This window comes from Bubalus bubalis, chromosome 23 (assembly GCF_019923935.1).
Source record: "Bubalus bubalis isolate 160015118507 breed Murrah chromosome 23, NDDB_SH_1, whole genome shotgun sequence".
NCBI lineage: Eukaryota > Metazoa > Chordata > Mammalia > Artiodactyla > Bovidae > Bubalus > Bubalus bubalis.
The window spans coordinates 27,554,865-27,576,987 of NC_059179.1; the positions used below are offsets into that span (position 1 = coordinate 27,554,865).

General features: G+C 43.9%; 1 protein-coding gene across 1 annotated transcript in view; it reads right to left on the bottom strand.

Moving 5' to 3' along the window:
• The window catches only part of SORCS1 (sortilin related VPS10 domain containing receptor 1), a 673,129-nt gene that overhangs the window by 139,481 nt on the left and 511,525 nt on the right, over positions 1-22,123 (bottom strand). Inside the window, exons 19-21 of the mRNA XM_045164209.1 lie at positions 15,634-15,820; positions 4,702-4,835; positions 2,371-2,494 (exon numbers count right to left, since the gene is read on the bottom strand). Coding sequence (XP_045020144.1) covers positions 2,371-2,494; positions 4,702-4,835; positions 15,634-15,820 — 445 coding nt within the window. The remainder of the gene's footprint in view (positions 1-2,370; positions 2,495-4,701; positions 4,836-15,633; positions 15,821-22,123) is intronic.

Genomic DNA, 22,123 nt, shown 5'->3' on the forward strand with positions numbered 1-22,123 from the left:
AGTAAACCCTTGTGTTCTAATCACAGAGGTAATCCAATCCCCCTGAGTCCTCTAGCACTTTCTGCTAGCTTATCCCAGAGTTTAAAACTCTCCCTGCCTTTTGTTTCTGTCCAGTTCAATCTTGCCTATTTAATTTCCTGTGATGCAATTTGCTTTTAATAGGTCACGCATGCCCTTAGAATTTTATAGTTATACATGTGAAACTCTGGACAACCCATCTGACCAAAGATGATTAAGGATGCTGAAAAACTCAGGAATTTGGCTACAGGAAGCAGGGAGCACTTTCCCTGTTCAAGCTTTTAGTCAAGGGATCCCTTTTAATGAAGAGAACCCATTTGATGGTGAATGACCCACTCTGGAATGATGCTTTTCAAGGGATTTTTAGGAAGAGGAAGAACTAAGCATAGCAAGGGATAGAAGGTAGTCATCAAGATAAATATTCTCTCTAGATTCAGAATTCTTATGCTCTGGCTATTATACTTACATTTTTTCACTTGTAAAAGAGGGATAATTGTATTTCTGATAAGCCTGTTCATAGGATTCAATAAAACAGATCATATATATCCAATGCTTAGAATAAACACCAGTAAAAGATGCATCAATGTTAATTTCTATCACTACCAACCATCATCATTATTATTCAACCTGTTACTGAATAGGGGAATGACTTTAAGACAGTAACTTTCCATTTGGGTACCACAATTTCCTAACGCTGTACTAACGGGTTAGACCAGAGAAGTCCAAGTTCAGTCTGTGGTTCTAATGAGGAGGTGGCTGTTGGACTAATGGGTCAGTGCCCATTAGTGACACAGGTGACATCCCGGAGGGAGGGAGGAAAGAAACAGAGCGTTGGATAGAAAAGAATGAGAGCCAGCCAACAGGGTAATTTCAGAGCACTGGGCCCTAGGTCTTGATGGTTGGAAGCCCAGCTCCGTCACTTACTAGCTGAAGCAAGTTAATTACCTCTCTGAAAAAAAAATGAGGTAATTGTATCGGCTACCAACCAGATGCATTCCTATAGCATAGAAAGGAGATGGAGAGGAAAGAGAAACAAAAGCTCTCCTCTCTTGGGGCCACTCGGCTAAGAGGTCTCCTCACTGATGGGACCTTGGAGGCAAACCACAACCCTGGTTAACTTTCACTTACTGCTGGGGCTGCTCAAACCTCTTCAGGGGCTGGGGGAGGGAGGAAACACTATGAAATCTAACAGGCAGCCACGCGAGGAGGAACAGTGTCCTCAGACGTGTTCAAAGTTGCTTACAAACTGCTTTCTGAATTTGAAGGTCAAGTTGGCAAAATGAGAAATGAAAACAGGACCTGCATTAGAATCAATTAATTCTAGAAATGGGGCAATTGATATTACTTGGACCATGAGTTCATGTGTCTCTGTCTCAGTCTCTCTATCTCTTTCAGTCTCTCATCTCCCTTTCCCTCCCTCACTCGATCCTCCCTTTTGTTCTGCCTGCACAGCATTTATTTCTCTATCTATTTCCTTTTGAATTCCTGCTCTTTAAATTTTGATTTTCGGGGATGCATTAGTACCATTTTCATATTAACAATAAAAGTTCATATTTTTACCATCTACTAAAGCACTTAGTGCAGATCCATCTGACTATCTTTCTGCAGAAAAAAAAATTACCAAAATGAAATCAATTTGTATAAACTGTTTTTTTTAAAATATCATCTTCCATCAAGGATCCCACCTTTCCATTTCAGTAAATTTTCATTCCATGTGATACCCTGACCACATTCAGTTTCCCCAACTGATGACAAGAGTGTTCTGTACAGCTGTTTGTTCAAACTAATATTCTGTCCACGATGATGCATCACATGTGCTTGTTATGACCCCTCCCTTGCTTTTAAACCAGTAGAGTGATTTTTAAATGATACATATTTGTGGAAGAGATTTTCAGAGCATTTAGACATTGGCAGATTCTTCTTAATGATCAAGACTCTGAGTTTGAACTTAAAAAAATAAAGGCTCAATATTAACCATTTTCTTTTATAATGGGTTTTAAATCTGTAAATATCACAAAAATATCAAATGGAGTGAATCAGCCTTCCACATAATGAAATTCACTCTTCTGTACCTAAGGTAGCTGAGTGCACAGTTACTCTATGGCACCAGAGCCAGTTCCAAAAAAAAAAAAAAAGACAACACATCGTCTTGGGTTTTGTGATCCCTACTTTGCTGGTGAACCACACCTTCCTCAGAAGAGGAGATGAGACTTGACTCAGCTCTTTCTCAACCACTACCATCTGTTCTCTGGGTAGATTCATAAGCCAGCATGGCGTCTGGTGCCAAGGTACCAAACCATCTCATCTGAGTGATGGATGCGGACAGTGATGGATCAGCAGATGACCACTCACCATACACCGCGATGGTCTTCGTGTCTTGCAGGATGGCATTCCCAGCTGAGACCTGCACTGTGATGGTGTTCATCCCTTCAGAAGTAAACTTGAATGCTATGCTTCCCTCCAAGGTGATCAGGGGCTAAAGCAAATGAGGACATAGAGTGAGGGGAGAGATTTTCAGTTACACCCAAGATAGGCACCAACTCTGAACCACCAACAAGCTCCTTAAATTAGCGGAGGCTCTTTCCGGGGCAGCCCCTGTGTGCCTGACTCCACCTATGCCTCCCTATTACCTCGAGTCCAGTCCAGAAAGGGACTACCAGAGAAGAAACTCTACTCATTCCTGAATCTGACACCTCTCTTCTGCTACAGTCCTGACTCAGGACTGGGGAGATCATTAGGTCTTGCCTGCTGGTAGGGTGTCTCTCTGTTGATAACCTACTCATCAAGCAGATCCCTTAATCCAAGGCAACATTAAAATCAGGCCAAAAGAAGGGGCTCATATGAATCCAGATTTAAGCCAGTCACTGAAAGTGTATAAGCTGCCAGTGCTTCTCTCCAGGGGGCGCTGCTTACATAAAATTACAATGGAACGCAGCGACCGTGGACACCAAAACTACAGTAGGTAGACGGGTGTTGGCCTTGTGTGGCTTGGTTTGCTCTGAGAAGCCCCATCAGCAATTTCCTGGAAGGAGCTGCTATAGAAACAGGTACTAATTGGATCGTGGTTTGAGGACTCAAAAAAAAAAAAGATTTGGATCAGCTCCTGTAATGAAACTGGACACCAGGGTCCTGGAGGAAAGGATTATTAGCCTCCTGACCTCCCTCCACTCACTCCCCACAAACAGTTCATTCCTGTCTTTTCTTCAATTAATTCAAAAATCAAAATTCATTTAACTCCCTGTGTAGCAGAAGGTAGACTAAAGCCCAGCATAAGAAGTCTGCTTAATAGAATCTGTTGAGAATTTAGTTTTCTGCTAAAAGCTTAAAAAAAGAAGCAGCAGCAAATAAGTTATTTAATAGTTTCACCTCCTAGTACTAGCATTCAAGCAAGTAACACAGATTTCTCTTCTCCTGTGGATAGTGGGCCCAATCTGGACCCAATTTGCATGTACAGTTTCAGAAGAAATAAAAAAGGGCTTCTTTTCAGCTGATTTATGTCAGCAGGAGAGGTGAGAGATTCCTTTGTCTGTCAGGCACACAGCAGGTCTGGTGTCAGGAGAGGTTTATCCCTGGGCTTGTGTGAAATTATGGCTCCAGTTAACCCAACACTCAGCTCTGGGGTAGAAAGAGATTTGTATTCACACAAGATGCATTGCATTTGAAGAGCAAAGTTATAAGTAACGGCACCTCTGCTGGAAGAAGATGAAGCTCTCCATTTAGAGCCATTGGTCTGGGTCCTCTAGGGAAGATGATGCCAGGCTTCAGTTCTACTGCCTTCACTGACATTTGCAAGCAAATTTTAATTTCTGAGGATGGAGGGAGTTCCAAACTGCATCAGAGCGTGCAGCCTGGTATGCGGGGAAGAAAAACCCAGGCAGGCATGAGAAAAGCCATGGATCTGCATGAAGTAGCTGAGTGAGACTGGAGGAAGCCACTTCATCTGTGTCCTCCTCACTTTTCTCATCGGTAAAACGAAGGACTTGGGGTACATGAGATCTAAGGTCTCCACTGATTTTGAACTTGCTGCTGACTTTGGATCACAGGGAGTGTTTGGAGGAAACATAAAGCAGGAAGCTGAGCTAAAGAAGGGGTCGTTTCTGATCCAGGCTGGGGAGTTATGGGGTGGAGGGGCCATAGGGCAGGGTGGGCCATGTCTGATCAAGAATAGAGAACAAGGGGCGAGGGGCGGGCTGCACAGACATCTGTGGCTCTTGTCTGTCTGGTGTCCACTGTTCTCTTCTTTTGAGGGCCATTCCCTCCCTTCTCTTGGTCTAGACGGATCTAGGAAGGTTGACTTGAACAGCTCTGTTTCTGCCATGAGCACCGTGATCAAGGCATGGACGGTATTATTACTCTGTTCCAAGACTCCTGTTAGAATTTTGGCAAAGATGGCTCATTTGCTCCACTGAGCTGTGACAACATAAAGCTCAGGCTGCTGCTGAGGGTCACTGCAGAGTAAAGCCCATGTGGAGAAGAACCCTGACTCACAGGAAGGCAGGGGTAAGAGGGAGGGGTATAGATGTGAGAGAGACAGAGACATACTGAAGGGATGACTGAGGCACTCAGAGCCTGCCATTCCTGAGGTTGCCACAACTCCTGGACTCTTGAGTTAGGATAAGTCATGTCTTTCCCTTTATTGCTTCAAGAGGAGCCACACAGACCCTGCATGGAAAGCCGACTCACCTCGGTGTTGTTCCCGTACCACCACACGTAAGTGAGGGTGCCCACTTGGCTGGGCCACAGCACGGCGGTGGCGTTGACCTCTTTGTTCTTCGTGGTGACAAAGGGAAGAGACAGGTGAACATGCTCCAGGGGACCTGAGGCACAAGAGGAGAGAGGAGGCATGGAGAGGGAAGAGCTCTCTCTGCTTTGCCTTCCCTGCTCTGAATTCACAATCCTTCCAGAAGCCCCTAAAACATCAGTTGTGTTCCTGGACGGAAGTGCTCAGGTGCCACCCCTACTCTGGGGGAAAGGGATATATTGAGAACAATTGTGTCTTCATCCTTTCCATTTACAGATCTTTCTTCCAGGTCCAAATCCTGAGTTATTTCTGTGTAAAAGCTTAAAAAGTTACAAGTAATTGATGAAGTCCTTAAAGGAACAGGAATAATATGAGATTTCACAGGGAGACGCAAAGTGTTTCCAAGAAACCTCCCAGAATCCATGTTGGGTGGGGTTGGGGATGGCTATTATACAAATCCCCAAAACTTTATACATGTAATTATTTTGTATTCTTTACTGGATTTTAAAGATGCATGTGAGTGTATGTAAATGTGTATGTTTGTGTATAACTGTGTGTGCGTGTCTGTGTAGCCTCCTGGTTAGGTAAGCACAGGGCTGAGCTGAGCCTGTCCAGGACAAAGACAGGCATGAGGGGGCAGAGAGAGAGTTCTGTGGTCCTCAGGTTCTCAGGATGCACTCAGCTGAAAAGTAGGATGATTCTACCTATAGAGTCCCAGTGGACCAGAAACTTCAGTCAGATGTACAAACCCACAAAGATAACAGTATCCTTTTCTGGAGAACCACTAGACCTACCCTAGGATCCCCTGACTTTCTCTTCAAGTCACTGTTACCAGACAAAATGCATTCTCCTTTGAGGGGAACATGGCAAAAATCCACCACCACCACCTGTATTCATGAGACAGAGAAGAAAGTGGCACTCAGGCCTTTGCACCTGCTTTAATCACTGTCCCCTCTTCTAGTTGACCATATGATGCATTTTCTAGAGTAAGTCTTTGACCTCTTTCTCCCTCTATCTTCTTTTCTGCTGAGGGATACCATCGACACTCTGACCTTCAACTATGAACCACATGCTTAGGGCTCCAAACCACCTTCTTGATGCCAGAATCAGTTTATTTGTGCTCAGTCATGTCCAACACTTTGCAGCCCTATGGACTGTAATCTGCCATGCTCCTCTGTCCATGGAATTTTCCAGGCAAGGATACTGTAGTGGGTTGCCATTTCCACCTCCAGGGGATCTTCCTCACTCAGGGATTGAACTCACATCTCTTGCATCTCCTGCATTGGCAGGCAGGTTCTTTACCACTAGCACCACTTTGGAAGCTCCCAGACTCAATTAACAGCCAGATATTCCTATGAAATACGCTGCCTCCCCCCACCCCCCACCATTCTGTATACTTCAATCTTGATGAATAACACCAGTGTTAATCCAGGGGAACAACCCAGAAGCAGAAAGTCAGTCTTGATTCCTTATGTCTTTGCTGCCCACATCCATTTAGGAAACCACTGATTTGGTTTCATAAATTCTCTCTCAGAGCTCTTTGCATCCTGCCCTCGTTCCTACACTATACACCCGTCTCACCTGAAGGAGTAGAACTTTCTCATGGAGAGCCAGACATCATGGAATGAGAGTCAAGTGGGCCTTAGGAAGCATCACTATGAACAAAGCTAGTGGAGGTGATAGAATTCCAGTTGAGCTATTTCGAATCCTAAAAGATGATGCTGTGAAAGTGCTGCACTCAATATGCCAGCAAAAAACTCATCAGTGGCCACAGGACTGAAAAGGTCAGTTTTCATTCTAATCCCAAGGAAAGGCAATGTCAAAGAATGTTCAAACTACTGCACAACGGCACTTATCTCATATGCTAGAAAAGTAATGCTCAAAATTCTCCAAGCCAGGCTTCAACAGTACATGAACTGTGAACTTCCAGATGTTCAAGATGGATTTAGAAAAGGCAGAGGAACCAGAGATCAAATTGCCAACATCTGCTGGATCATCAAAAAAGCAAGAGAGTTCCAGAAAAACATCTACTTCTGCTTTATTGACCACACCAAAACCTTTGACTGTGTGGATCACAATAAACTGTGGAAAATTCTCAAAGAGATGGGACTACCAGACCACCTGCCTGCCTTCTGAGAAATCTGTATGCAGGTCAGGAAGCAACAGTTAGAACTGGACATGGAAAAACAGACTGGTTCCAAATCAGGAAAAGAGTATGTTGAGGCTGTATATTGTCACCCTGCTTATTTAACTTATATGCAGAGTACGTCATGAGAAATGCTGGGCTGGATAAAGCACAAGCTGGAATCAAGACTGCCAGGAGAAGTACCAATAACTTCAGATATCCAGATGGCACAACACTTATGGCAGAAAGCGAAGAACTAAAGAGCCTCTCGGTGAAAGTGAAAGAGGAGAGTGAAAAAGCTGGCTTAAAACTCAACATTCAGAAAACTGAGATCATGGCATCTGGTCCCATCACTTCATGGTAAATAGATGGGGAAGCAATGGAAACAGTGACAGACTTTATATTTTGGGGCTCCTAAATCACTGCAGATGGTGACTGCAGCCATGAAATTAAAAGACGCTTGCTCCTTGGAAGAAAAGTTACAACCAACCTAGACAGCATATTAAAAAGCAGACATTACTTTGCCAACAAAGGTCTGTCTAGTCAAAGCTACGGCTTCTACAGTAGTCATACATTTCCTTATAGTTGGACTGTAAAGAAAGTTGAGTGCCAAAGAATTGATACTTTTGAACTGTGGTGTTGGAGAAGACTCTTGAGAGTCCCTTGGACTGCAAGGAGATCCAGCCAGTCCATCCTAAAGGAAATCAGTCCCAAATACTCACTGGAAGGACTGATGCTGAAGCTGAAACTCCAATACTTTGGCCACCTGATGTGAAAAACAAACTCATTGGAAAAGACCCTGATGCTGGGAAAGATTGAAGGTAGGAGGAGAAGGGGACGACAAAGGATGAGATGCTTGGATGGCATCACTGACTCAAAGGACATGAGTGTGAGTAAACTCCAGGAGTTTGTGACGGACAGAGAGGCCTGGCATACTGCAACGCATAGGGTCACAAAGAGTCGGACATGACTGAGCAACTGAACTGAAGTGAACTTAACTAAACCTTTCCCCATTCTAATCCACCCTCCTGCTCTGTGTGTCAAAGCCTGCCTCCCTCGATAATACATAAACTGGGGACTTCCCTGGCGGTCCAGTGGCTAAGACTCCACACTCCCAATGCAGGGTGCCCAGGTTTGATCCCTGGTTGGGGAACTAGCCCAATGTGCTACAACTAAAGATCCCATGTGCCACAACTAAATAAACAAAGATTTAAAAAGTAATACATAAGCTAGACCAAGTCCCAGATGGCCCCATCACTTAGAATAAAACATACGGTCCAGGGCAAGGGCAGAGCAAGTACAAAGACTCAGAGGAGGAGGGGGATCTCCATGTTGGAGGAATAGTGAGAAATGGAGAAAAAAATGGAGGGAAAGTGTAGAAGACGATGAGATCTCAGAGATAATCAGGACATAGAGCACACTGGCCTTTAAGGCCCAGAAAGATGTATGTGTGTGTTTGTGTAAGTTCTTTCTTGCATATGTATAAGTACACATTATACATTCACGCAATGTATAGCAATGACTATGTGCCTTCTCACCCTCCAACTTGTTGTGAGAGTGATATTTCTAGAAAGTGATGCTAATCACGTGCTCAAAATGAAAATTTCCATTATATAATAATAATATTAAGATAGCTAACATACACAGATCTCAAATCTGTGAGATAGAGAACACAGGCTGAAAACTTTTGGAGGGACAAGTCCTTCGTATTCATCTTTATATATATAGAAAATTGTATGGACAGAGGAGTCTACAGTCCATGGGGCTGCAAAGAGTTGGGCACGACTAAGTGACTGAGTACACACACAGAGATGTGTGCAGGTCCTGAGACATAGCAGGCGTTGCGTTATTGGCTGAGTCACTGAACAAAACAGGGTATCAAAGAGTTGGACACGACTTAGCGACTAAACAACAAAGTGAACAAAAACATAATTTCCTGTTTCTGCTTTTGTCTGTGTTTTCCTCTCTTTATAGATTAGAGGCTGGGAGACCAGGAGAACAGAACTAATTTTCTGGTTTACAAGCCATATGATAAGAAGTAGTTGATCATAAGTCAGAATTGTTCAATGAAATAATAAAAGGGTAACATTTACTGAGCGGTGGCTGTGTACCACATAGTCTGTGAACGACTTCGTGTTCTCATTTAATCTTCATAATAACCTTATGAAGTAGGCACTATTATCAGCTCCATGCAGAGATGAACTAACAGAGGCAGGTCACCTTCCTTCACTCCAGGGTGTGAACCAAAACAGTTCAAGTTCAGAGCCTGGGCCAGCTGACAAATGCTTGCTAAGACCCATGTTAACAAAAGAGCTATTAAGACCCGTTACTTACTGATGACTCAGACATGCTGCAGACAGCAAGACATGCTTGTTACACAGGCTCTTGTTTATTGCGCGGCTCCTGCCATCCCTCATCACGTGATGTGCTCCAGCAGGTGCCCTGTCCCACCTGAGGACCTTACTTACACACCTTGCTGATGGCACCTGTCCCCTCCTCTGTGACACTCCTCCTGACTCCCCAATCAGAGTTACAGGAATCAGCTAGAATGTGAGAACTAGACAAGCTCAGGGAGACCAGCCATTTCCATCCTAAAAGGGTTCATCTTGGTCTCTCTTGAGCATTCAATAATTTTTAAAGTCCCAAAGGTCAAAATAAGGATAATGTCTGTGCGTCCTCTTAATGACAAAGTTGAATCTTGCTCCTGAAATATGGTCGTCCCTTCATTCCGTAGTTTCTGCATGCTGGGTGTCAGGCATTACTCTAGGTGCTGGGACACCTGGCCCTTGATGGTGCTTATGTATTGTTGAGGGAGGCAGTGAATGCAAGGAGCAGGGCTAGTGAGAGCATGCTATTTTTGATGGGTGGTCAAGCAAAGTCTCTCAGAAGCAATGCCATTTGACCAGTCACCTGAAAAACATGTATGCGTGCACCATGTATCTCCTCGGGAAGCTCCAGGGTAAGGGTAGGTCTCAGACCTTGAGAAGGAGGTGGCCTGTCAGGTATGAGGATAGCAGGAAACTCAGAAGGTACTTTAGGTGCTGAAGAATGTCCATGTGTGTTTGTATAACTTTCATCTTGTATATATAGACATGCACACACATGCACACACACACACACACACACACACACACACATCATCTGTTCATACAGATGTGTGGAATTTAGCTCTCAGGTAGCTAAGTCCTCCTTTTTTTATCTGTTTAATATACCTGATTCCTGTTGCTTCAAAGCCGAGCTTTCAACTCTCATTTTTCTGCACACAGGGATCAATCCTAACGGAACCTTGGAAGTGAAACTCTAACCCCTGGAAGCCTCCGGCTGGCTAGCCACACTCAGCTGAGAGCGGAACAAGCTGACCTATACCGCTTCCTAGGACAGCTGCATGCAATACACAACAAGGACAGCAGGTGGCGCTGTATTATTCCTTATGAATCTCAATGTGGCTGGGAGAACTGGGAAAATTGTGTAGGAATGTTTCCCTTCTCTTTTCTTGTTTGGTCTTCCTGTGCTACAGGGTGCAAGTGATTGTGTGTGTGTGTGTGTGTGTGTGTGTGTGTGTGTGCCTCCACACGTGTGCACACATGCACACGTGCTGATCACTCTGACCTGCCTCTAGCATTTGTTCTGAAGACCTACATGTCATATTGCTGTTTGTCTGAAATGCTGGGCTTCCCTGGTGGCTCAGCGGGAAAGAAACTGCCTGCCAATGCAGGAGACACAGGTCCGATCCCTGGGTTGGGAAGATCCCCTGGAGAAAGCAATGGCTACCCATTCCAGTATTCTTGCCTGGGCAATCTCACGGACAGAGGAGCCTGGTGGGCTACAATCTGTGGGACAAGAGTGGGACACGACTTAGCAACTAAACCAAATCTGAAACATTAAAAAAAAAAAACTTAATAGAAAAAAACAAAAGAAATCCAAATTGTGAAGATAAGATCCTATAACAGAGTATCTCAAACTTCACTGGGCTTGAGGCTTATACTCAGCTGTTGAAAGCAGAGTATGTCACTTTAGGCAGCTGTCACTTTAGGCCCTGAAGAATGTCCATGTGTGTTCATATAACTTCCTTCTTGCATATATATACATACATACTTACACACACACACACACACACACACACACACATCATCTGTTCATACAAACGTGCAGGATTTAGCTCTCAGATTGATGCCACACTTCCAGAAATTCTAGTCCGGTAGGTCTAGGAAGGGGATCAGGGCACTACATTTTTATCATTTGATTCCAGGGCAGGAGGCTCCTTAACCACATCTTACAAAGCCTCGGTCTGACATTCTCTGGCCAATAAAATGACCGTGTGATAACAACAAAGCTACAAAGGTTTTCAAGAAACTGATCACTTTACCCTAAGCTGGGGACAGAAAGATATCTGTAAAGGACATCTCGGTAACAGGGTAGTTGAGGAGAGAGGGTCAGGAAGTATCGGAAACCGCCCCCCCTCACCTTTTTTCCACCTCCTATTCTGCAAGTTTGCAAAATCTTCAGTGATTTTTTCTTTTTTTTTTATGCAAGACTGGCTGAGAGAGGGCAGCTTTCTGAACAGAAATCTACATGTCCTCTAAATTCTCAGTCCCCTGCAGCTGAAGGCAAACCTGGCTGCATCCCAGGTCTCATTAGTTCGTAAGCTAGCAGAGAACAGTGAATGCATTCCCCAGGGGATTCTCGGCTGTCAGGATACAGCGGATTACCCAGCTGCCCCCAGAGAGCCTCCCAGCCCTACGTTACAGCAGGAACATCATCTCCACTTGCTTCTGATGACCTTTGCAAACCAGTACTAAAGAACCTCTGATTTAGAATCAAAGCATATTTCTGAACTGGAAAGAAGAGGTAGTGTGTGTATAAGAGAGGCTGTGCGGCTTTTAGGAAGAGCCCTGGGTACAGGGGAGGAGGACTGGGTGAGGGGGTGGAGGGCAGGCTAGGGGAGCTGAACTGAGCTTTTGCTCAGAACCCACTAAGTACTGATGCATCTGCTGCATCATAATGGAAAATCAAGCTTGGCCAGTTGGCAGGGCACAGCCTAAGATGCTTTATAGAACCTTTGGGAAATAAGACATGCATTCCTTATGTGATGGAGGAGAAAAACTAGCTTCAAAGCAATGCATGACTTGGCCAGGAGTTCAGGCCAGCATCTCTGCTTAACAAGAGCCAGCTTGTGCAGCACCAGCTTCTGTTTTTCCTACAAAGCCATATATCCCTTCCGTCACTGTGGCACTCAAAACTGCCATGCTACCCTCCACATTTCAGATTTGGGGGAATGGAAGTCAATTATGATTTCACCATGACTTCCTCTTAGTATAAAATAGTGTCAAATCATAGTACTTCTATAATCTTTGCTTTTACCATCTGAAAGAAAGGCCAAATGTTGCCCAAGATGGTAGATGTGTGAGGATAACCAAAGATGTTCATGCGTGAATGCTAAGTCTCTTTAAGTGTACATAAATCTTTGCAGTCCTATGGACTATAGCCCCCAGGCTCCTCTGTCCATGGAATTCTCCAGGCAAGAATAGTGGAGTGGGTTGCCATGCCCTCCTCCAGGGGAATCTTCCCGCACAGGGATCATACCCATGTCTCTTATGTCTCCTGCATTGGCAGGCAGGTTCTTTACCTCCAGAGCCACCTGGGAAGCCCTAAAAAATGTTCATACATACGGTAAAACACAACGGGTCCTTTAGGAGAGAAGCCCTAGCAAAGCTGTTAGAACCTGCTGGTACTGCTCATGTTGTGGTTTTTAAATATATGTGAGAAAAAAGAAACTTAAAACATAATCCTGCTTTCCTACAGTTAGTATAAAAGTTAATTTTTATCCCCAAGACCAGGCTTAGAAAGGGGTCCCCTGATATGAGTTCTGCTTATTCAATCACTCGACCCAAGATGAGTCTGATAAAATTAGAATCAGAACACAACACTTTCCATCACAGATCATCTGCTACTGAGGTTGAGGTCAAATCGCTTAAGCCATTCAATCAGCCTAATGAGACAAAAAGAAATTGCAAGTGAACAAAACAGCTCATTTCTTTCAGAAATCTTGGCCTCCGCAACCCTTCATCTGGAACAGAGGTGAATGTGCTCTTTTCCTTCCCGGGATTCAGTAAGCCCAGGAGAGAGTGGGAGAGGGAGGTTCCCTCATGCGATATGACCGTATGTAGGGTGATGAAGAGTCCACAGGGCAGATCGGGGCAGGGAGCTGTGGTTGACTATGGGAGACCCTGAGAAACTGAGATGGCAAGCTGCTGATGAATTTTAAATCACTATTGACACATGCTTAGAGTCCAGGGATGTTTGATACATATATGGGGCATGGAATATAATAACTGAGATTCTTCAGGAGAGTAGATCTCTAACAAAACCTCAAAGAATAAGCTGTGTGGAATGATAACTGCCAGGTAGGCAACCATTCTCAGCTGTCACTTGTGTGGCAATTTATTTTTGTTACTATTAACCAAGGTTTGTGATGTAGTTTTAAAGTATCTGGGACTTCCCTGGTGGCTCAGCTGGTAAAGAATCTGCCTGCAATGCAAGAGACCTGGGTAGGGAAGATCCCCTGGAGAAGGGAATGGCTACCCACTCCAGTATTCTTGCCTGGAGAATTCCATGGACTGTATAGTTCATGGAGTCACAAAGAGTCAGACGTGACTGAGTGACTTTCACTTCACTTTTAAATATTTTAGGATTACTTCTAGCATATTATCACTTGTGCCCCCATAAATACTGAAATAGAGAAGGATTACCGCTCAGTAAGCAGCAACTCCAGGAAGACTGTCTAGGACAGCTCAGGAGCAGCAGTCAGCAGGAAGGGAGCTTGACCCTATGTAGTTGAACAGCTGGAGAAATGCCCTGCCTCTAACCTACATGTGCACATTCCTTCGGGATGATGTACAAAGACATGCGGGGAATAAGGGCTGACGGCGTCCTCTGACCCCCAGCCTATGCTGGCACCTATAATAACCTAGTGACCACGGGCTAGGATTCCAGAGGCAGGGAGAACTGAGTCTGAAGCCTGGCCCTACAGACAGTAGGTCTGCAACCTGAATGGGCAACTTAAGCTTTCTGAACTGCACAGTTCTTTGTAAGTCTTCCTAGGAGTGTCTACTTGATAGGGTTTTTCTGAAAAGAAAGGTCAAACACATAAAGAGTAGGTTTAGCACAAACCCTGGCACATAGTAAGAGCCTAACAAATATTAGCTGAAAGGGGGAGGTGGCATTGGCACAGGCGGCATCTCGCAGAACTCCGCTTAAACTCAAAGAAGGATGGATGGGTTTCTTCAAAGCGCTTGGGTCTTGAGTGTACAGGAGATGAGGATCACGAATGACTGAGAGAGCAGGGAACCTCGTACCAAACAACCTCTTGGGGACCTCGAAATAGTCCTGTCCTCCCGCTGGACCACAGAAGCTTAACAAAGGGAGTCTACTTGGTGCCTTGTGTAGCCAGTTTGCTTCAGTGGGCAAGGGTCAAGTAAGAGGCATGGAATACTGCCCAGCCTTAATACTCCTGACCTAGAACTTGGAATTTGAACAAGACCATTCATATGGAGGTTAACTTTCATTTGAAAGTAAGCCATTTCTCCAGCAAACTAAGTAGATCCCCTATGCCTCTTTGGTTTTTCCAGTGGTCATGTATGAATGTGAGAGTTGGACTATAAAGAAAGCTGAGCAGCAAAGAACTGATGCTTTTGAACTGTGGTGTTGGAGAAGACTCTTGAGAGTCCCTTGGACTGCAAGGAGATCCAACCAGTCCATTCTAAAGGAGATCAGTCCTGGGTGTTCCTTGGGAGGACTGATGTTGAAGCTGAAATTTCAATACTTTGGCCACCTGATACGAAGAGCTGACTCATTTGAAAAGACCCTGATGCTAGGAAAGATTGAAGGTGGGAGGAGAAGGGGACAACAGAGGATGAGATGGTTGGATGGCATCACCGACTCACTGGAGATGAGTTTGGGTAAACTCCGGGAGTTGGTGATGGACAGGGAGGCCTGGCGTGCTGCAGTCCATGGGGTCACAAAGAGTCAGACATGACTTAGCAACTGAACTGAACTGGTGCTTCTTTGGAGACAACCATACACCCTAGCATAAGAGGCATTCACAGCAAAACTTTTTTTTACCAAACACAGCTTAGGAGTTACCTTTGTTTCATTAGGAACCCTCTGAATTGCTCAATGGGGAGAAAACTTCAACAGTTTTTGAAACTACTTCTTAATGCAGCTTCCTTTACACTGTCTACCCTTTTGTGCTACACCACTTTCTAAGACCAAATCATCAGAGCAAATCTAGAAAACGTACTTAAAAAACAAAGGAAAACAAAAGTCTAACATGGTTACTATTAGTGAGATAAAACAAGGAAAGAGAAGAATAAGCAGATAGGGAGAAATCCCATTACTTGTGATAATTTGGATTGTTCTAAAACATCTCTACCCAAAAAACCCTCACAAATCCATATTAAATCAACCAGCTCAGCAGGTTGTTCAGGCTCGGCACAGACAAGCAGTATCATCTCTAAGAAGCATCTAAAGAGGCACAATCAGTGCAAGAGAACAGTGTGAAGCAAACCAGAGCCCAGGTCATTCAGTCATGCCCTGGTTTCTTGCTTTCTCTGCACTTGGTTCTCTCAGTTTCCTTTCCTCACCTGCTAAAATAACTAAGGGGCTTCTTCTAGATCCCTGATTTGGATTATATTTTTCAAAGGACACAATATGTAAGATATGTCATAAACCAACAACAGTAATAACATACAAGTTACATGTAAGTACAGGACGGCGCTGTCAGACCCCAGACTGTTGTCCACCTGCACGGTCACTCGGAAAATGCCCACATTGTGATAGACGTGTTTGATCCCATCTTCCATGGAGCTGAGGTTGACATAAGACACTGCGATGCCATCCCCGAAGTCCACCTGGATGAGTGTCCTCTGGACGTCACCCTGAAAGACAACACCAGAGGAAGGGGGATCAGTGCGTGGCTGTTGCTTCTCCAGGGCTGAGGCTTATCAGAGCCCCAACTCAGGGATAAGGCAGCCTCCGCTCTGTCCTGCAGCTGGGAGCCTGTGTCTGTGTGACGGGATCCTTGTGAAATTCCCTGGGAGACAGGAGTTTACGAAGATGGATACTCTCCAAACCTGAAAGACACCAACTCCCAGAAGTTCTAAGGTTTGGAAAATTGTTTGATTATCAGCTCCAATTTGATATTCATTTCCTCTGAAGGCTTTGTTTACAGTCTGATCATCACATGAATAAAAGGTTTACATACAGTTTTAAAAATTCAGCCTACCTGACACTCTCAACAGTCACTTCCCATGTGTTCAGGATCCCCACATTTCTGTCTTTATTTCTGGTTCCCTAACTGTGTTGGAGAAAGGACAGGGGACACCTTGCCTTACACCTTACATGACACTGGACTCAGCCCTATTATTATTGACATTTAAGATAATGATGGCTAATTCTTTTATACATCAGTGTTCTCTACTATCAAAATGATCTCACTTTATTCTTTATGGAATCTCAGTCTGGAGAAAAAAGCAGGCAATGTTTGTCCTCTTTACAGATGAGGAAGCTGAAGCGAAAGAAGGTTTAACCATTTGTTCAAGGTTACTGCAGCTGGTTAGCTGCAGCAGTCTTGGGACTTGAACCCATCTCCTTGGACTTGCATTTCATTCACTATAGGTGGGTTAAGCATTGACAGCTCATCTGGGCTCAAATCCTGTCATTTCATTAACCAGCTGGATGACTCATGTATGTCAAGCAGTCTCCTTTGGTCTCAGTTACCTAATCTGTGAAATGGGCATAATAGTGTCTTCCTATCTTAACTCAAAGAGTTATTATAGAAGACATATGAGTCATCAGTAACCTGTACAATTTGATACCAAAATGAATGACTGTAAAAACAATGCAGCTATGAATGATCTGCTATATCCCTTTGAAAGCTTGACTGAAGTCATGATTCTAAATTTCCCACAAGTAGGCAGGAGAAGATAAAGTCTGCTTTATAAAATCCCAGACCTGCTAAAAAAAAAAAATAGCTTGTGAAATTAGTTGAGATTCTTAAAGAACAAATTTTCTTAGAAAAACTGACAACACCCAGCATCCCTCAGAGATAACTCATCCTTTAATAAGTTGTGTGTGTGTGTGTGTGTGTGTGTGTGCGTGTGTGTGTGCACGTGTGCATCTGTTTTGTTAGCTTTCTCCATTTGGGGCAGAGTGGGGGAAGAAAACAAAAAAACCTTTGAACTAGAAATGTATTTTCGATTAAGTAAGGTTCATACGGTATCATATTTTTTGAAAAGGGCAAGTTTAAAATGTCGACATTTAAAAGATTAATTCACAGGGAAAGGAAAAGCAGTTCAAATCCTCTGAATCTATGCGACCTACTCTTCTGATCCGTGCCCAGCCAAGCATAGTGTGAGGGTGTACACGGCAGCTAACCCTCTGTAAGTACATGGGCACAAATTCTCCCCTAGGGTGGGAAAAAAGAAACTCCATTCAAAATTCCAAAACAGGTAACCACAAGCCCAGAGGTTGTAAATTACCTGAATTCCCTTTGCTAATAAATACAAATGTCAGCCAAGCTTGCTGACTTGTCCTTCACTTGGACAACCAAACTGGACAGACCAGTTTCTCATTCTGCTTCTGGTCAGTTTCCTCCCACGTTTTCTGGATTTTCAACAGAGCTGTTGCTAGCCAACCCTAGGATGGGCATAGAGGGAGAACCCACATTAAAATCTACTACATTTTGTGGGGGATAAGTGTCTCAGGGAAATACCAGAAGTAGCTAGGGTTAACCAGATTATCTATGGAATGACACTAGCAGTATGGTTTCTGAGAAAGAAAGAGGTTGAGAGACAGAGAGGGAAAGAAAGTTACAGGGTTCTTTCTGGAGATAAGAGTGGCCATAAGGTAGGGTTGCCAGTTGTAAGAAGATAGAGGGGAGATTCGTGTCTCCATTGATTCCACTTCAGTATCTGCTGAGAGAGAGCAGCTACACACATGACTGGGGCAAGTACAGCTCTGTCTGTCTCAGATGGAGTCTACCTTGCCTTGGTCTCTCTGTCTGGTGTTCATCACTCTCCTGTGGACCTGGACTTAGACCTCTTGTCAGTTACTTGAAACTCCTCCCAAGTTCTGCCTGGATTTCTACTGTCTGACAGCCTGATAGCATTCTTGGTTCTCCCCTACTGACAATGCTCCCTGTCTGGATCACAGGGGAAAGGAGGGAGCTACACAGTGTTTGGGTTAATGCACCAATAGGGCTGCCATTAGAGCAGAGGGGCCAGGCTTTGAGAGTATAAGGTCAGGTACAAGGATGGAAGGTCTGTCTAGTCAAGGCTATGGTTTTTCCATACATGGTGGTCATGTATGGATGTGAAAGTTGCACTGTGAATAAAGCTGAGCGCCAAAGAATTGATGCTTTTGAACTGTGGTGTTGGAGAAGATTCTTCAGAGTCCCTTGGACTGCAAGGAGACCCAACCAGTCCATTCTAAAGGAGATCAGTCCTGGGTGTTCACTGGAAGGACTGATGTTGAAGCTGAAACTCCAATACTTTGGGCACTTGATGTGAAGAGCTGAGTCATTTGAAAAGACCCTGATGCTGGGAAAGATTGAGGGCAGGAGGAGAAGGGGACGACAGAGGATGAGATGGTTGGATGGCATCACCGACTCAAAGGACATGAGTTTGGGTAAACTCCGGGAGTTGGTGATGGACAGGGAGGCCTGGCGTGCTGCGGTTCATGGAGTTGCAATGAGTCAGACATGACTGAGTGACTGAACTGAACTGAACTGAACAAGGATGGAGATACAGATATATAGATATAAGTATACTAGGTTACCACACATCTGAGAGCCCCTGTAGATAAAGACATGAGATTCCCCAATCAAACATGAAGTCCCCAAGGCCTTTGATGTGGGTGGGTACAGACCTCTTAGTACTCTGCAATGTGTGCCAAGAGAATCAAGGGGCCAAGTCTGACAGGTGATTCACTCCTGTTGCTGCTGTTTTGCCCACTTGGGTCAAGACACTGGATCTTGTGCTTTCAGGGGCTCTCAGGTGCTTGGGAAACCTAATACAGCTGTAGCTGCATCACTTTGGGGCTTACTGTCATCAACTTCTAACTTTCTTGGGCTGCTATTACCATCTCAGGCAGGGATACCAATTGCTTTTAGAGAACAAGAAACAGGGCAAAGAAAAGAATGCCTAAGTCCTAGGTCACCATTTGATTAGCCATGCCTGCCTTGCTTTAATAGGCTTTCTGGTCATTCATTCATTCAGCCAGCTGACAGATACTTTCAGGTGTCTTTCTTGTGTCAGGCCCTAAATGGGGAAAATTATGCCAAGAAATTATAATCGACCAAACAAAACAGTTGTGGTCCCCACTTTCTTGAGCAAAGAGACTGCTAGTGAGATAAATAGACTTCAACAATTATGCAAATAAAAAGTTATTCTAGGGGATGATGTGAAAGAGAGATCCATGGTGCTGTAAGCTTGTATAGTAAGCTTGTTCAGTAGGGAGAGGTGGAGAGTTGAAAATTTGACCCAAATGAGAACTTCAAGAAAGGCTACCCAGAAGGAGTGATATCTGAGCTGAGAAGGCCTGAAGAAAAGAAATTAACCAAACAAAGGACATGAGCAGGTGATATGGAGGTGAGGAGTCCAGGCAATGGGGGGCAGAGGGAACTGGGTGTGCAAGGGCCCTGTGGCAGAAGATGGTGGTACAGTTAAAGGAAGCTGATGATACATACACAGTAGGAACATGTGATATTAGACTGGATGGGAGACAATGACATTCCAAGACTTGTGGGCCAAGTTTCTGACTTCAATATTTCTCTTAAGAGCAATGGGAAGAACTCAAAGTGATTGAAGTCAGAGTTTGAGGGAAGATGACAGGATAATATTTTTAATTCATAAAGATCACTCTGGCTACAATATGGAGAATGCATTGGAAGGAGGCCCAAGTATTCCAGGAAGCCAATTAGGGGATAGTTCAAGGTAGATGATAGGCAGATTGATATATGAGTTGCAACAGGAAATTCCATTCACCTTCCTGCCAAAATTAATTCCCATAGTTTACTGGTTTTGAAATCAGTGAATCTCAGTCTTTGATAATAACACCTCTTATAGAAATTAAAAGAAAAAAATCTGATACCTAGTTCATATCCAAGCCCACCTCCTGGTTTGGGGCCTTTGGGGAGGATGCTCGGTCCTGCTGTGGCCTGAGAAGGTCCCCAGCTAATGCTGGGCTGCACCAAAGGTTGAGAAACACTGGTTCAGACTGTTGAACATTAGGTTTTCTTGTGACTGAATTCATTTGAAGATGAATGTAGTACAGCACAAGCTGACACCATTCCTATCACACCTTGGCATCATAGTCAAAGTTTCCCAGTATGTTTTAGGATTCTGAGTGCTAAGGGTGAGCTAACAGAGTCAGGAATGGAAGAACTAAATTCACGGTTAGTGACTGATGCACAATAACAAAAGTTCCACAATACACTCAGTCAAGGTTCGTTCTCTGGGAAAACAAGTGTCTGGATAATATGAGGGTAGCTTGCATAAAGAGCTGAGATGTGTCCTTAAGGGCTGCCTGTAGTCTCAGTACCTAACACAGATGATTCTTTTCTGTTCAATAAATTTTGAAATTTTACAAAAGAGAAAATAAAAAACTTGAACATTGTACATTTCTAACTTGTTTGTTTGGCTGTTGGGACTCTGGGAGACAGCAAGGGCAGATGCTATTTCTATCTGTGACACCAGGAGACTGGAGCATGGACCAGTTAAATGAGATGCCAGAAGTCCCACAGCTGGTGAGAGGCTCAAAACAGGCCTAAGATGACCTGTGGTTTAACTTATCTCTGCAAAACAGTCCTTTAGGAGTTTCTGTAATTGGAATTTATTTGTGATGCCTTTCAGAGAGAGAGAGAGAGGTAATAACAAAGGCAAGCTTCACTTTCTTTTCTTGTTAGATTTGATTCCTAGCATTGACCATTTCCCTCTCTGACAATATTTTTGCTTATAAGTGGAAAGATGGGTTGTCGTGAACTCCATACACCATCCTTATGTCTTCCCTCTGATGAAGCAGTATCATGTTCAAACTGTAAAGAAGACAGATAACGTGGGAAACAATAGGCATTCATAAACCACAATCACAAAAAACTAACCAAACTGATCACATGGATGACAGTTTTGTCCAGCTCAATGAAATTATGAGCCATGCCATGTAGGGTCACCCAAGACGGATGGGTCATGGTGGAGAGTTCTGACAAAACGTGGTCCACTGGAGAAGGGAATAGCAAATCACTTCAGTATTCTTGCCTTAAGAAACCCATGAATTATATAACAAGGAAAAAAAGATAGGGCACTGAAAGATGAACTTCCCAGGTCAGTAGGTGCCCAATATGCTACTGGAGAAGAGTAGAGAAATAACTTCAGAAAGAATCAAGAGACAGAGCCAAAGCAAAAACAACACCCAGTTGTGGATATGACTGGTGATGGAAGTAAAGTCCAATGTTATAAAGAACAATATTGCATAGAAACCTGGAATGTTAGTTCCATGTAAAAGTTGCTCATTCATGTCCAACTCTATGCAACCCCATGGACTATACAGTCCATGGTATTTTCCAGGCCAGAATACTGGAGTGGGTAGCCTATCCCTTCTCCAGTGGATCTTCCCAACCCAGGAATCGAACCAGGCTCTCCTGCATTGCAGGTGGATTCTTTACCAACTGAGAGGGAAGCCCATAAATCAAGGTCCATGAATCAAGGTAGATTGGAAGTGGTCAAACAGGTGATGGTAAGAGTAAGCATCAACATTTTAGGAATCAGTGAACTAAAATAGACTGGAATGGGTGAATTTAACTCAGATGACCATTATATCTACTACTACCATGGGCAAGAATCCCTTAGAAGAAATGGAGTAGCCCTCATAGCCAACAAAAGAGTCAAAAATACAGTACTTGGGTGTAATCTCAAAAATGTCAGAATGATCTGTTTGTTTCTAAGGCAAACCATTCAGTATCACAGTAATCCAAGTCTGTGCCCCATCTGATAATGCCAAAGAAGTTGAAGTTGAATGGTTCTATAGGACCTACAAGACCTTCTAGAATTAATACCAAAACAAGATATCCTTTTCATCATAAGGGACTGGAATGCGAAAGTAGGTAATTGAGAGATACCTGGAGTAACAGGCAGGTTTGCCCTTGGAGTACAAACCGAAGTAGGGCAAAGGCTAACAGAGTTTTG